At 45.3% G+C, this 15,438-nt stretch overlaps 5 protein-coding genes across 5 annotated transcripts; all 5 read left to right on the forward strand.

Moving 5' to 3' along the window:
- Positions 1-2,028: 2,028 nt before the first annotated feature.
- On the forward strand, positions 2,029-3,085 carry BJ212DRAFT_1476874 (uncharacterized protein; the record flags this gene model as incomplete). Its single annotated transcript, XM_041339448.1, has 3 exons — positions 2,029-2,295; positions 2,354-2,534; positions 2,589-3,085. The coding sequence occupies 3 exons, from the start codon at positions 2,029-2,031 to the stop codon at positions 3,083-3,085; spliced, it is 945 nt and encodes a 314-aa protein (XP_041196851.1).
- Positions 3,086-5,467: 2,382 nt separating this feature from the next.
- On the forward strand, positions 5,468-5,839 carry BJ212DRAFT_1263988 (uncharacterized protein; the record flags this gene model as incomplete). The annotated part of the gene is made up of 1 exon (XM_041330388.1): positions 5,468-5,839. A coding segment is annotated over one exon (372 nt), but the record flags the coding sequence as incomplete, so codon positions are not given.
- Positions 5,840-5,930: 91 nt separating this feature from the next.
- On the forward strand, positions 5,931-6,360 carry BJ212DRAFT_1296510 (uncharacterized protein; the record flags this gene model as incomplete). The annotated part of the gene is made up of 2 exons (XM_041332472.1): positions 5,931-5,958; positions 6,020-6,360. 2 exons carry the CDS (start codon positions 5,931-5,933, stop codon positions 6,358-6,360), a joined length of 369 nt encoding a protein of 122 aa, XP_041196853.1.
- A 470-nt stretch (positions 6,361-6,830) lies between these two features.
- Positions 6,831-9,909, forward strand: BJ212DRAFT_1296511 (uncharacterized protein; the record flags this gene model as incomplete). Its single annotated transcript, XM_041332473.1, has 12 exons — positions 6,831-6,890; positions 7,014-7,190; positions 7,244-7,616; positions 7,726-7,741; positions 7,964-8,027; positions 8,092-8,188; positions 8,232-8,342; positions 8,448-8,454; positions 8,797-9,095; positions 9,591-9,614; positions 9,664-9,778; positions 9,834-9,909. 12 exons carry the CDS (start codon positions 6,831-6,833, stop codon positions 9,907-9,909), a joined length of 1,419 nt encoding a protein of 472 aa, XP_041196854.1.
- A 1,025-nt stretch (positions 9,910-10,934) lies between these two features.
- Positions 10,935-15,049, forward strand: BJ212DRAFT_1539526 (uncharacterized protein; the record flags this gene model as incomplete). Its single annotated transcript, XM_041341832.1, has 12 exons — positions 10,935-11,282; positions 11,335-11,572; positions 11,622-11,802; positions 11,877-12,109; positions 12,162-12,268; positions 12,320-13,305; positions 13,334-13,549; positions 13,676-13,947; positions 13,995-14,182; positions 14,261-14,738; positions 14,760-14,901; positions 14,959-15,049. The coding sequence occupies 12 exons, from the start codon at positions 10,935-10,937 to the stop codon at positions 15,047-15,049; spliced, it is 3,480 nt and encodes a 1,159-aa protein (XP_041196855.1).
- Between the last annotated feature and the right edge of the window lie 389 nt (positions 15,050-15,438).

Raw genomic sequence — 15,438 nt, forward strand, 5'->3', positions numbered from 1 at the left:
AACAGAGGTAGACTACCCTAAGGTAGAGTTGGAGAGACAGGGATTGGACCTAAATCCAGAAAGAGGGTAAGTGCCAGAAAGGTGGAGCTCTGGCCTAGGGAATCAATCCCTAGGCCTGATGAGTAGGACAGACTTAGGTGGACCAAAGTCTGAGAGAGGATTGGGCAAGTCTAAGTTGATATTCAAACTAAGGAACTACAGGAGTATCTACAGGGGTTATATACTGAACAATATCTGAGGGGATCAGTAAGCAAAGGAGCAAGGCTATGTATGAGCATGTGGAAACACATTAGTAAGTAAGTCGGAACATAAGTAAATGAACTTGGAGATGAGGACTTGTACAAGGATCAATAAGCAAGACAGAACAAGAGGTAACCAAAAGCCGGAAGGCAGAGAATGCCTAAATGGGGATAGGCGCAGGATATTGGACAGAGGGTGGGAATAGGTCCGGAGTTAATATCCAGAGGCCCAGAGATCTGGGGATCCAGAAGACAAGGTGGATACAGGACCGGAATATGAGAAGGTAGATATAGTCTGGAATCCGAGATGAGGTGAAGTCCAGATGTCTTGCTGGATGGAGTGCGCATAGGGTGGACAGGATAGGGTTGTACAGATCAGGCTAGCAGTGAGGATCTGGAGGTCCGGAGCTCAGGAGTAAATCTGGAGCATAGTCAATCCTGCTGAGGTGTGGAGCACAGCAGAAGGGGATCTGGGAATGAGCTGGATATGAAGTGGGGTCTGGATGTAGGCTCGGAAGGCGTGGGAATATGATGGAACATGGGTCTGGATTGTGGGATATGACATGCTGTCATGCTAAACTCGTGAATTTGAAGGGCAGGACCATTGGTAGCAGTTTTTGTGTGTGATGCCATAGGAGAGCTACATTTGGGAGGGGAACTACTGGGTGCCATAGATGTAGGTGGTGTGGATGCTGACCTACAAAATGTAGTGAGTGGGGGTGCACTGTCCGTCATTGAGTTAACAAACCTGGGCCTTTTAGGACTTTGTCTTGAATCTGAAGAGCTGCTCATCAGGAATATCTTAATGCTGTTGTGGTGTATCAGGTTGTGAGAACCTCAAAGAAGGAATCAGAGGGATGGAATAGTCGGTAACATCTGAACTTCCTGCGTGAGAAGCAAGCACTCATATCGGAATCTCAAAAGTCAAGCATTAATATTAATTGGAGGTACTCAAATTATCATAGTCCTCACCCTAGGGAATGACCTTGGATATGTTAACCCTGACTCAGTATTAGACTCCTTGAGGTCTATACTTGTCCAAGCGAAAGTAGTAGCCTTGAAAGTGCAGGACTCATTCATCCACCAGTTTACGATATTGGTTGCACAAAAAGTCATTCAAACAACTTTTCAATCGCCAGAATCTACAAACTGCGGAATGGTCAGACTTGGAACATGACCATGGAGACTACTCACATCAATGGTTGAACTTTGAGTCCAAGTCCCACTTCATCTTACTGATAACCAATACTAAGGGAATTGTGGTCACAGTGAGTCATCCTGTGGCATGATGGGCTTTCAAATACTCACTAGCTGACAGTAGTAGGTGCAGCCTTGAGTTGTATTAATAGTAGTACATTGCTGCAGTTCTTGGGGAGTTCAAGTCGATTTGGGTGCACTGGAACCATTGACTTGGGAGTATCACAACTGTGCTCGGAACATTTTTTCATGCACTGCCTGTAGGCAGCAAGGAACACAGTTAACGCAGAGGCTTCAAGGCAGGACTATCATGATATCGTTCCTCAGGAATCATGACTGCAGCATGATAGAATGTCATAGCCTGAGCTTAACCAACTTGTCACCACTACCATAACTGCACCAGCAGTACAAAACAAGTAAGTCCCAGTGAGCTTGAAACTATTTTTCAATCAGACCTTAGCTAGCACTAATACTGACTTTGAAGAACCATAAACAACATTGCATCTAAGAGACTCGACCAACTACTACTGCTGCCACTGCCTCGGAGTTGAAGCTAGCTGCATCATCGAGTTGCTAGCAACTCCAAAGGGCAATGCATCTGGGCCTCACAGGATCTCTTTGGATTGTCACTGTCCTCTCAAGCTTGTTTATATTTATGGTGTCATGCAGTTCTATAGGTTGCTCTTGGGAAAAGGCAACAGATGCATGTGGGCTCAGCAGGCACCGCACTTCATGTCATTTCTACAAGAAGTCTAGCTTGCTTGCAACTCAACAAAGATGGGAACGTGCCAAAGAGTCTGTCACTGCAAATTTGGCTCTCAACTGTGACCTGCCACGGCCATTTGTGAACCCTTCACATGTAAGTGATCCTATTAGCTGCCATGGTCATTCTTAACTCACACAAACTTCAACATCAGAGAATTGGCCGTCCAAAACCAATTGCTGCTTACTGGTCACTGGCAGAGGAGAGGAGAGGGTCTGCCTCTTGCATATTTGATACACCTGAACCCAGTCTTGTAGACCCCCAGCACTGCATTGAAACAGATGTCCCACAAAACGATAACAATGTTGAGATGAATATTGATGTAGATACCTCTGGTTCATATGATTTTGAATAGCAGTCATAGCTTTCTAATCACTTTACTCATTCAGATGAATGGGCACGCCCTGTCAGACAAATCCCAAGGCATTATGTTAACATCAATCGCTCTGAAGAGGATCTCAATATCTCTGATAACGCTGACAATCACAATGTGTCGACTCAAAATTCTGGTACCCTTCCAGCTCAAGCTAGGATCCGACGCCTTCTTCTAATGCTTGCAGATACACTTCAGACCACCTTTAATTCATTTGGTATCTGCAGACTTTACCCTCATCACCCTTCTTTTGAGCCGGATAAATTTGTTTCATCCTCGTTACTTGTGAGGACGTGTCCCAATGCTGCTGAAGGCAGTGATTCTCCACTGCAGGTCTATGCTCCCCCATATCCTTTTGCAAATATGACAATCTATTGGCTCATCTCCTGGATGAATTCTGGTAGCAGTCGAGTATTGGAATCTAAAGTTGCATCCCTCATCAATGACATAATGCTGGCAAAGGATTTTGACCCCAAACACCTTCAGGGGTTCTTGGTAAGGCGGAGCTTGTGAGAATTAGATAAAGACGAGAGCAGGAAGAGAATCAATTTTCTGGATGACTGGATCGAGACGTCTGTCACTATCAACATTCCAATGAAGGCAAAAGAGGATAGTCCCAGGCCTTATACCATTCCTGGGTTTCACTACTGCCCTCTGGTTGACATTATCCGTGGGGCATTCAGAGATGCTCAAGCAGCAGCATTTCATCTCATGCCCTTCAAATGTCTGTGGAAGGACCCTCTGGATGGACATGAAGAGTGGATATATGATGAACTTTGCACCTCAGATGTCTGGTTGGAAGTGCAGGACAGTATTCACAAGCAACCAAAGGAGCCTGGCTGTTCATTGGAACAGGTCATTGCAGGGCTAATGCTCTTTTCCGATGCAATGCACCTGGCAAACTTCGGAACCGCAAAAGCTTGGCCACTCTATGTGTACTTTGGAAATCTAACAAAATATATATGTTCATCACCAATATCGGGAGCATGTCACCTCATTGGATTCTTGCTGTCAGTGGGTATTTTGATTGCATGTTCTTGGTTGATGTGGACATTGACTCTTCTCATCAGCTCCCCGATAAAATCAAAGATGTTATCAGTAGCTTGCCTCGAGTATCAAAAATGGGCATGGCCTCCATCCACACCTACTGCCATAGGGAGTTGTTCCATGCGTGCTGGGAAATATTACTGGACAAAGATTTTGTTTATGTGTATCAACACAGTCTTGTTCTGAAATGTGCTGATGGAGTGATGCAGAGAATATACCCTCGCATCTTCATGTATTCTGCTGATTATCTGGAGAAGTATGTTTTTATTGCGCTAGTTAAAAATATGGCTCACAGATCTCCAGGGTTCTAATTGCGACCATAAAAGATATGGGTTCATGCCTGTGCCCTCACTGCCTCATACTGAAAGGCTTGTTTGATTATCTTGGTCTCATGAAGGATATGAGAAGCCACCTTACCAACCTTTGAGTACATGCCATGGCCAAGGTTATCAAAGCTCGTGAGTTTATCTATCAACTGGGAAACATTGTAGATGGTGCCAAGGTCGAAGATGCCCTCAGAGAGGGCTCCTGGGTGCCTACTCTGGTAAACGAGACTGGTTCCATAGTGGGATGATTAGCTCAAACCAGTGTTCCCAGAATCAGTTTGTTAATAAACTCGGACTGCTCGGCCTTGATCCGTTTCATATGCTTGTTGTCGACATTATGCACGAGTGCAAATTGGGGACCTGGAAAGCTTTATTTATGCACCTTTTGAGACTTCTTTATGCCCTTCCTGGAGGTGCTCAAGCCATTGTGACCCTCGACACCAGGTATGAAGAATGTGTATGGAGTGTTATTGCCTGCTAACCATCGCCAACTCATTCCAACCCTAGATTTCATCAAGTTCCGACATATGGTAATGGAGTGATACACAAATTTTCCAACAACACCTCCAAGATGAAAAAGTTGGCTGCCTGTGATTTTGAAGACATATGACAGGTACAGGTTCAGTTTTGTGAATTTTATATTATGCTCACTAACATACCTACCAGCATGCTATTCCGGTTTTCGAAGGGCTGTTTCCTCCTGACCATGACACAGCTATCCAGTCTCTTCTCTATCAATTTGTGCAATGGCACACACTCACAAAACTCAGGTTACACTGCAACTCCACCTTGGTTTTTCTTGATGAAATCTTCAAGAAACTCTCTTGAAATTTGTGGAAGTTTCAGGCTCACACTTGCGCTGCCTTTAACATGATGGAGCTACCAAAGGAGAAAGCAAAATGGTTGGCGAAATGCTCCAAAACTGGTAATGCTCCTCCAGAATCAAGTAAGGTCAGGTGGAAGAAGTTCAATTTAAAACTTATAAGTTTCATGCCATGGGAGACTATGTTAGAACTATCAGATTCTTTGGGACTGCTGACTCCTTTACCACCCAAATTGTGCGTATTGACTGCATTCCATGAATTCAAACCTGAAGTCTTTGCACAGGGAGAACTCGCACACCAAGCTCTAAAGGCTTTCTATTTGCTCACCAACAAGCTTGACACCCCCGTGCAGTTAGCTAAACACAAGTGCAGGCATTGTGTGCTACGGTGGGTTGCAGAAGCGGGGGGTATATCCCCTTCTATCAGTCTATCTCCAGTGGATGCACCCTCCTCTGGAAAGCATCACCATATTGCAGTCAGTCAGAACAATACAGTCCCTCTATTCACGCTCCTTCGAGAGCACACTGATGATCTGGCTCTCAAGGTAGCAGTAATATTGCATTTGTTTGAAATGCATTGTACTCATGAGTGGATTTCAGAATTTTATACCGAAACTTAAAGATCACATTTTGTATAGGCTGCGCAAGCTTGATATCAGCTACTGCAACCACATGTTCATGGATGAAGAGTGAAACTTGGTCATTATTCCTAACAACACAATCTACGCTGTTCAGATGATGCAAGTACATTACACTACATATGACATGAGGCACAAGTACAACACAATCAACCCCAGAACACATGGCGACATCATGGTACTCTTGGGAGAGACTGCACCTAACCACCCATATTGGTATGCCTGCATGTTGGCTATCTATCATATGGAAATGTGGCTCAACAATGGGGGCACACCTGTGAAGCATCACCTAGAGGTCCTTTGGGTTAGATGGCTGGCCCTGCTGAGGAACCATAAATCTGGTATGAAATGTGCTTGTCTTCCAAGGGTGGCCTTTGTGGATGAGTCAGACACGGACGCATTTGGATTTCTTGATCCAGGGCAGGTGATTTGAGGAGTGCATCTGATCCCAGCCTTCAATTCGGGGTGTGGTGTTAGTTTGCTTTGAGGTGGAAAGTCATTGGCACATCCAGATGGAGCTCTAGATGACTGGGAGGTGTATTGTGTTGGCATGTGAGTGTGAATACTCATCTATGCCGCAGTCCTGCTCCTAACTGCTACATAAGTTTCATAGATCAAGATATGTTTATGCGGTATACACAGTTGGGTGTGGGACACCCAGCAATGTTGCACATGATAGCTAGAGACTCTCTCGGAAATGAATCACCATCCAGCATCATGGACACTGTAGACAACAGTAACAGTGTCATGCTCCAGGGGGATGTTGGCTATGGAGAGGATAGTGATGGTGAGGGCTATGAAGGATATGATGATGAGAAGGAAGCGAGTGATGAAGAGTTTAGCGATGAGGAACTGGAAGAGGAATGGGAAGACAAGGGAAGTGAAATTGAAGATGGCTGTGAAGAGGATGGGCATGAGATCGAGGATGAGTTCAATGACTTGCCATCTTTTTAAATTCCCTATTAATGCGATACACATTATTCAAAGCTTAAGCTTCTCATTCTCCTCAGAAACATTTATGTGTATATCATGATATCAGCCCAACTCTACTAGTACAAAGTCCTAGCTAGTACTAAGTACTGTACTCAGAATGTGTTTATTGGTAGGTGTCACATGATCCGCACCATACCCCACCACATGATGCTTCCCCAGCACTTGTCACACTCATGACTGACCATGATGTTTTGAACACCAGCTTGAGGAAGGTGTTGCCATAGCCTGAGGTTGCTGTCTATTCCATCCCTTTGATTCCTTAGTTTAGGTTCAACCTGACACACCCTAACAGCATTGATATATATGACAAGCAGCTCTTCAGAATCAAGAAGAGGTTCTAATAAGCCTAGGTTTGTTAACTCAATGATGGACAGTCACCATCCTTGGCACTCACTATATTGTGTAGGTCAGTGACCACACTGCCTACATCTATGGCACCTAGTAGTTCCCCTCCCAAATGTAGCTCTCCTCTTGCAAGTAGCTCTCCTCCTGTGAGTAGCTCTCCCCCTGCAAGTAGCTCTCCCCCTGCAAGTAGCTCCCCCCCTGCAAGTAGCTTTCCTCTTGTGAGTAGCTCTCCTCCTGCAAGTAGCTCTCCTATTGCATCATGCACAAAGACTGCTACCAATGGTCCTGCCCTTCAAATTCACAAGTTTAGCATGACAGCGCCAAGGAAGACCTTGGGTAACAGTGGTTGCCAGAAGCACACCATTCCATATAGCTTATTTCAAGGTGGCATCTGTGACGAGGACTCAATCCCACCTACAAAAAAATTCAAGACCCTCCAAACTATGGTATGTTCATTGGAATTTTGGATGTTCCAATATTCATTTTTTTTTTTCAAAAGTGGAACCAAACCTCTGTGCCATCACCAGATGTTGCAATCTTGGTCAACAAATGCATGCTCAAACTTTCACATATCACTTGCTGGGCTATTACCACAAGAATGTGGTATCAACATCTTTGCTCCCATGAACTAGATCTCATGAAGTCCATCCTAGGGGATGAACAGGACTTGGCCCAGGCACATTTGAAGGTGGTTGATGTGCAGATTGGTTCTATCCGCAACACCCTACAGGATGTAGGAGTTGGGGTGATAGGCAAGAATGGTTGTAGATTTGACCCTGGTGATAATGGGCCTTGGTGCAAAAGTTCATCTGATGACTCAGACTCAGATAAGCCTAGGCCTGCTCCATTGGTCCTCCAGGCTGGATCTCATTGTGATTCGGTTTATATGTCAGATGTGGAATAATCTTGCTTTCTATATTTCATAACCATGTATGTTTTATCAATGGAGTCTTTATTTATAGATCCTGAATTATTCAATAGGGGAGAACCTACACTGGTAGGTTCAAGTTGTCCTTCTGCTCGCTGTTGTTGCACATAAGTGAAAAGATATATTTATGAGTATAAGCAATGAAATAATAAATTCAAACAATTAGTATCATTCTGCCTGATTGCATCACCGTCCTTCATTATTTGCAGACATGTGGTGGGTTTAATTTTCAATACTAAAGCGAAGATTAACACAAACTGATCTCTGCTTCCCTTGACAATTTTTCAAAAGGCTTGAAGCTTATAACAAGCCTCATGGGTTTGAAGAAGTAACCATTTGTGCAACGTCATCGAAGGTGAGCTGCCATATTTGGTATCATTGCTTCACTTCAGTGCTGTGCCCCTAATGTTAAATACTAGTGTGCAGTAGACCAAATCTTTATCATCTCATCATCATTCTTCCCTCACCCAATGAATGCTATCGACCCTTCACATCTTAGAGTGCCAGATACTCTCAGTGAGTTAATTGCATGCTTAATTTGAAATCCTATCGAATACAGAAGCCTTTTCTACCAAACAAGCAGCTTTGATTGGAGATTATTTGGAAATCCAGGGGAGATTGTCATCCTACCATCACATCATAATCACTATTATTGAGAGTCACAATGAAGGTGGGTGCATAAAAGTTATGTTATGTGAGCAGCTGGCAGTAATCACCATCAAAACTGCCTAGTATTTTACATGTTCATGCCCTAATATCATTCCCCTATAGCCAGGTTTTTGGTAAGTTTGCACAAGGTCCATTCGACGTGTGAAGTTCCAGGCCAGACTGGCCAGAAACATCATGCCTCAGCTCAACTTCATCGACCGTTCTCGTCTTGGATCAGTGATGATTTCATGTTAATGTGGCCATATTATTTTTTTCAATCATAGCTGATTTCCTGACATCCCACTATTTAACACATCTTTTAAAGCTCATTCTTCCTCCAAGTCCAAGCCCACGATCATGTCTTTCCAAGCTTTCTCATACAACCCAAATGATCCATTGAGCTGCACCAGATGGCAGTCAGCTGCGCAGCCTCCCATATCAGGTTTATCGCATCGCATTTTTCCTTACTCCCATAGCACTAGCAGTCCCCATGTCACTTATGGTGGAAGTTCAAGGCACTCTGATTCCGCATCAGTAGTATCAACCAGCTTGACATCGGCGGCTGGCGCTAATAGTAGTATGGACCCGGATAGAAAGCGGTTCAAGGATTTCAACTCAAATGAACAGGTTGCCCTCATGTGGGCTAAAAGGTGCATGATTCTCAATTCCGCTATGACTACAGGCTGGCTGCGAAACATCACCACAGCAGAAAAACGAGCTGTGAATGACTATATTGTAGAGATCATCAATCAGGCCAACCTGAAGTTTGGATGTGGTACATACTACTGATTGCCATCCTGGATCATGACTGTACTCATTCACAAATCCAGATTTATAGATGTCACCCAAGGTAGTAGATATCATCTACAAGGCCCTCTTGCTCAACTGTTGACGACTCTTGAGAGCCTCAGAGGATCTCATTGATTATTTCAACATTCAACCTCCATCGGACTCTGTTTTGTCAAACACAGAGTGTCAGGATTTCAGGGATTGTTGCCAAAATTCATTGTTTGATTCGACTTCACCCTTATCCTATTACCTTCATGGTCAGGAAATCACCAATATGTCTATTTTCATGCTTCTGTTCACAAACATGGTAGTGGAAGAGATTCATATAGCACACTGGTACACTGGCAAAGACTCCCCCCTCTGAGATGAGGATATGAGACTCGAGATCAAAAGTACTCCTACTCAGATGTTTTCAGAATCAGCAGTCTTGGTAGTTCAAGATTTTAATCTTAGTGTTCATATGTTGACATGTGATTTTTAGGCAAGGTTAGCAATCTGATGCACTGTGAGCAGAAAAATGTCGCTGTCAGGAGCCCCCCTCCACTTTGCGACAGATCCATACACCGATGAGCAGGATGCAGTCAATGAAGCAATGTTGCTGGCATTGTCATCTGCCACCCATGGGCCTGTGATGGAAGCACATATGTTAAATGTGCACCGAAGAGGCATGTGAGTAATTCTCACTATGTTGGACCCAAGTGTCATGCTCACACTTTTTCAGTAGTGCCCTCCATTGCTTGATGGGTCTGGAAGCACCCACAAGTGTGATAAGCCATCTTCCAATGGAGGAGGATTTGTGAATCATATCCGAGGCACTACAGCACACATGGACCATGGGTTTGCTGTTACTGCAGATCAGTCAAGATTTTTTGACAGCAGGGCCACACGGGCCTTTGACACCAGACTATTCCATATCTGTTTACATACCTCTTTCCCTCGAAGAGCTTGTCTTTCCACAACCTGAGTCAGATATTGCCCCACCTTCAACTGTGCACCTGTCTGAGGCTACTACTAGTAGTACAGACTTTAGTATGCCATCCAGGTCAGTGCACATAGGACCATCACTAGTGGATAATTTTGGTGACGAGCTCTTTAGTTTCAAACTGACACCATTAAATTTTGAATTTGACAATGATCAAGGAGGGTTCGGGAACAGAGGGTACTACATTCTGTAGTTTTGTACCAGCGACATCATTTACTATCTGCTTGCATTCCATTCAATCCGCCCTTTTTCGAAGGTTTCGTAGCATTTGTGTCATGATCATGACTTGCAGCTTGCTTCATTGTATAGTACTACTGTATTGTTACCACAAAATATTTCTACAGCCTCTCAACCAAAGCAAGCAGGTTTCCCTGTGTTGTTGGAATCAAAGAAGGTCCAGTTTCAAATATTCATGGGTTGGTGTCTATTGTAACTTTTGAGATTGAGGTGCTGCACCACAACGGATCAGTCCGAAACCCTGCATTAATATCAACATTCCATGCACTTGTGCCTCAGAGGAACCAATCTACATACACAAAGTTTCACACACGACTACCTGCAACAAGTCCACCAGGCAACAACCACAACCCTAGCGCTGGAGTTGTAACACTAACAATTCAATAGGAGGACCAGTCAGTCTCAAGACCTGCTCAACAACAATCAGTCACTAATACAATGTCGCACATTCGCACTTTGTCTTTCTTTTCTTTTCGAAAACAGTTGCAGCATTCAAGTGATGCGAATACAGATCACCGTGACCAGCAGCAATCTAACTGATGCCCAAGCACCAGCATGCAGGACCATGACTTTGCACCATAAAACAACCAACAGTGCACTCAAACAATGGGTCCAACTCGCTCCTTGCCAGAGAAGCAGGATGACCACTGGCAAGAGTCTGACACGGCTTTAGCAGCCCACAGAAATTCTACCTCTGTCCCCCCTCTCCACCCTGATATATGCTCCATTGTTCAGCTCACTGTTGTGCATGCCCACAAGGTCTACTTCAGTGGCCCACTAGTAAAGCACATACAGTGCCAACTGGATGGCCAATGTCCCAAAGATGATGAATGGGTTGATGTCTGGGCACAGCTCAGTGGCACAACATTGAGCATATGGGACATGAAGGAGATCGAGGAAGCAAACAAGAAGGGCCTTGAGGTGCCTCCTACATATGTCAATATTACAGATGCTGTGAGTTTATTCTGTTCTCTGTCTATACTGGTGGTGATGACATTGGCTGTAGTTTGTTCATGTACTAGGTTCAGTCACTGACCCCGCAGAGAGTCCAGAGCAACTGCAGAAGACATATACAAACATCCTCACTCTCAACACAGCAGGCTCTAATTTACTTTTATTCAGCTGTCTGTCAATACCAGCATTGGAGTCATGGGCAACAGCTCTACAATTATCTGCTTGGGAAAAGTCTCATCTTGAAGAAATGTATACTGCTCAATTAGTAATATGCATAATGTTGCTTGAAGGTCAGTTCTCTTATTGCAGTATGTTCAACACTGATGTCATATATCTCAGGTAAAGATACCCACACAACCCTCATCCGTGGCTGTATGGAAGGGTGGGTGCTCATTCATGTTGCTGGACAAACAGACTGGAAATGCATGTGGATGGTCATCTCTGGGTCACAAACTTCATCAACCAATCCTGGAGCCTCATCTACTACCACTGGCACTGCACCTACTCCCAAGAAACGCATGTCAAATCTCTTCTCGCAGGATCACTCCCCTGAGCCTCTGCCAAGCCTTTGCTTGCACTTTATGCATCCCCTAGGCCAAAGAACAAGAAGCATTCCCTTCTCACGCTTAGGGAGGTTTCACAGGCATTTGCAGTGTACCCAGAGCGCCCGGAATTGATCAACCGCAGCATGCTCATGAAACTTGGGGGTTTGATTGGTGATGAAGAAATGGTGGGCATGATGAAACAAAGGGAGGGGTGGTTGCTTGTCATGCCTGAGCTTGAGGCAGGGAACACACAAGCTTCCAAGATGCTCAAATGGCTTGTTGGTGAGTAGACTATCTCAGTTGCACAGAAAATGATAACTCACCATTTATCTAGCGCTTCATGATGCATTTGAGCTATATGGCCATCCAAAAGCATATGCCTGGGATCCTTGCAATCCAGTTTTGCTGACGTTTGCTTATCCAGTCAATCCTGGGAGAGATGTTAGTACAATTTGCTTGCCAGCACAAGTCCGCTAATTTATTGGATGATAGCTCCTGTTCCTTGACCGTGAAGTTGCAGAGTCTATGGACCCTCATGACAACTGTACCTCTGCCATTTGCAATTGTCTCCTAAATATCCTCCACTCACACATGCCCGAATTGCATGCAATGTCTGCGCCACCCCCACTACCTCCCACGGGTCTAGGGGCTGATCTGAATCACCCACAGCAGCAACAGCCATCACAAAATGCTGCTCAGCCCCAACCACAAACACAAAATGGTCAGCCTGCTTACATCCCCCAGCTCCCCACAGTCAATTTCAACTTGTGCTCGCCACCAGACCTCACTGTTGGTCACACACTCTCCCCCATTACGGAATGGAGTGCAACACATGAAACATTTCTGGATTTCCCTCATACACAGAGCCACTCAATGTTGAATGAGCACCATGTGCCTGAGTCAATGATGATCAGCAGCTCAATGTCGAGCGAGAAGCCAGATTCTGTAGGGCAATCAATGAGCAGCGGACATCAGGACTTTATGTCATGTTCCATATCCAAGCATAGCCAGTCGCAGATGATTTCTCCACTTACTTTGTTGAACCCGGTCCTAGAGAACATACCTGGGTTGATGACTGGTCTCCCAATGACTGGAAGCCCTCCTCCCACCTCGTGTTCAGACTCAAGGCTTACACCAAGCATGGAGACTGGACAAACGAGGAGCATGGAGCTGTCAACAGTGGCGAGTGTGGATGTTGGCAGGTTCAAACTTCCTCTTACACCTGAATCTCCTGGGTCACCTACATTTTCTACGAGTTCGACAAGTCCCAGTTCAGGAAATGGTAGGCCTATTTTGCCAGGCATGTCGTTGTCGGCCCTTGTTGCACCAGTGCCCATAAGATCACCAGCTTCAAGAACTCCCCCTCCTGCCTTGCTCCTTTCATGTCTTACATCACCTTACTCTCCCAAAGGGAAGGATAAAGAGTTACCTTCTATTCAAGATGTACAAGATGTTTTACAGCTGCCGCCTCAAGCACCGTCTCTGCCTCATACATTTATAATGCAGGCTCACCGCCCTCACCTCCCAAAGCCCAGTTACCAACCCCACCACGAGTGCCTGTTATGTTGATGCACTTGCCACATTGTCTTTCCTTGATAGTGCACCCGACGTCACACCCCCACCTGCAACTACATCCCAGCTACCACCAATAGAACAAGGCATGTCATCAGAGCCTACCGTCGAGGGTAGCACTGCCTCTGAGAGCTCAGAGGGAGTTATACAGTATAGGTTGTCCTTTGCACCATCCAAGCAGGCTGCACAATGAAAGGCGTGTGCACAAGCACAACATCAGGCAGTGCTTCACAAGCCTGGGAGAGCAAACAGGAAGCATGTCACACATGGGAACAGGCTTTCTGGGTGGAACGAGAGCAGCAATGAAGAAGAGGAGGAGGATGAAGAGGATGACAAGGATGCTGATTCTGACGAGGAACCCCCTTCAACGTTGGAGAGCAAGAAGCCAGGTCTTGTCATGCCTGTACCAGTTCTGGCTGTCAGACCTCTGCATCCCAGTAGTGCAGGGTGTGCTGTGACACCTGGAGAACAAGCAACAGACATGAATCCCTACGTGCAGCTACAACATCCTCATAAATTGCCACCTGTTCCAAGGCCACTGACTCAAGGTCAGCATACCTCTTTTTGTTGAATTCTTTGAGCTGATGATCCACAGGTGGTGTGTCAGATGACTACATGAATGCCATGCCACCACCTTGGCGACTCACCTCTGATCAGCACATGCGAACACCAGATGATGCCCCTCACCTGCATCCACAGTCTGAATATACTACCCAAGTCCTTTGTCCACAAGCAGACTTTAATCAACATGCTGCCACCCATCAGAGCAGCATTTGGACACAGGTTCTTGATCCTGGTCGCATGCCTAGTTCTCATCCTCAACCTGAAACTCCCTCACATCAATGAGACCCTTTCATTCAGTTGGAACCTGCTTCCCATTCCATGATGAAAGCTTTTACCCCTCATGGTTTGCTATCTGCTGGGATGCAGGACAAGCAAGACTGGTCTGCCAAGAGACAAGAAGAACTTGCGCAGGAAACCAGTGCCTCACTCATCAACATTCCTAATAAGCCACCACCACCTCAGATGGGTCTCTTGGGTGCAATCACTGCTCATGAGCATGAGCGTAAATGTGAAGGTGGTGTCAGTGCTGCTCTGATGGAGCATGAGCACAAAAAAAGGATGGCTGAAGAATGGCAATGCAAGATCAATGACTTCCAACACAATCAACTGGAGATGCAGGGCATGTATGGAGGTGGCCAGCAGTACCCAAATATGATGGGCAACCCAATGATGGCCAATCCTATGATGATGGGCATGAACCCAATGATGACTGGTGGGAATCTGATGATGGCTGGTGCTAACCCCATGATGAATGGCACCAACCCCATGATGACAGGTGGGTATATGGGTCATCCAGGTATGATGCCAGGATTTGGAAATCCACAATTCTTTGCGCAGCAGGCAGCACAAGCTGCTTACCAACAAGCTATGATGGCATATTCCTCTGCTGGGTCACATGTCGGCAATGGCATGCACCCTATGCCCATGAATCCTATTCAGTGAGTTTTTTAAATAATCATTGTTACTTTGTATTACTACTTAAGCTACAGTGACAGGTGTAAACTCTACTGGCATACAGTTCTGGGTCAACTTGAATTGAACGGACAACTTGAAGTTACACAAGAGTTCAAATTGGAGCCAGATTAGTACAAACATGATGTGAGTGGCTAGTCCATTTTGAGCAACTCGCAAGCTGAAGCATATGCATATGAGCTACAGGTCCGCATTCCTGTAATTTTGGTAGACTTGCTTAAATGGTCATTGTGCAGCAGGGGAGTATAAAACAGGTGGTTGTTTCATTCCCTCATCTTGCATTTCTTATTCCTTGTCTGCTTTTCAGACAGTCACTCCTTCCAAGTTCCTCTTCATCAATGTCACACATTTCAGAGGGCAGCACATCAATCTCTGGCAGTACCATGGATGTTGATGGTCAGCAGAATGACCATGGCCTTCACCAAACTCCAGAATCTGAGTCAACATTTGCCCAGGCTCAGCAGAGAAGGAAGATTGCTGAACTCAAAGGAAAGTTAGAGGCT

The sequence above is a fragment of the Suillus subaureus genome (assembly GCF_016647635.1).
Source record: "Suillus subaureus strain MN1 chromosome Unknown BJ212scaffold_5, whole genome shotgun sequence".
NCBI lineage: Eukaryota > Fungi > Basidiomycota > Agaricomycetes > Boletales > Suillaceae > Suillus > Suillus subaureus.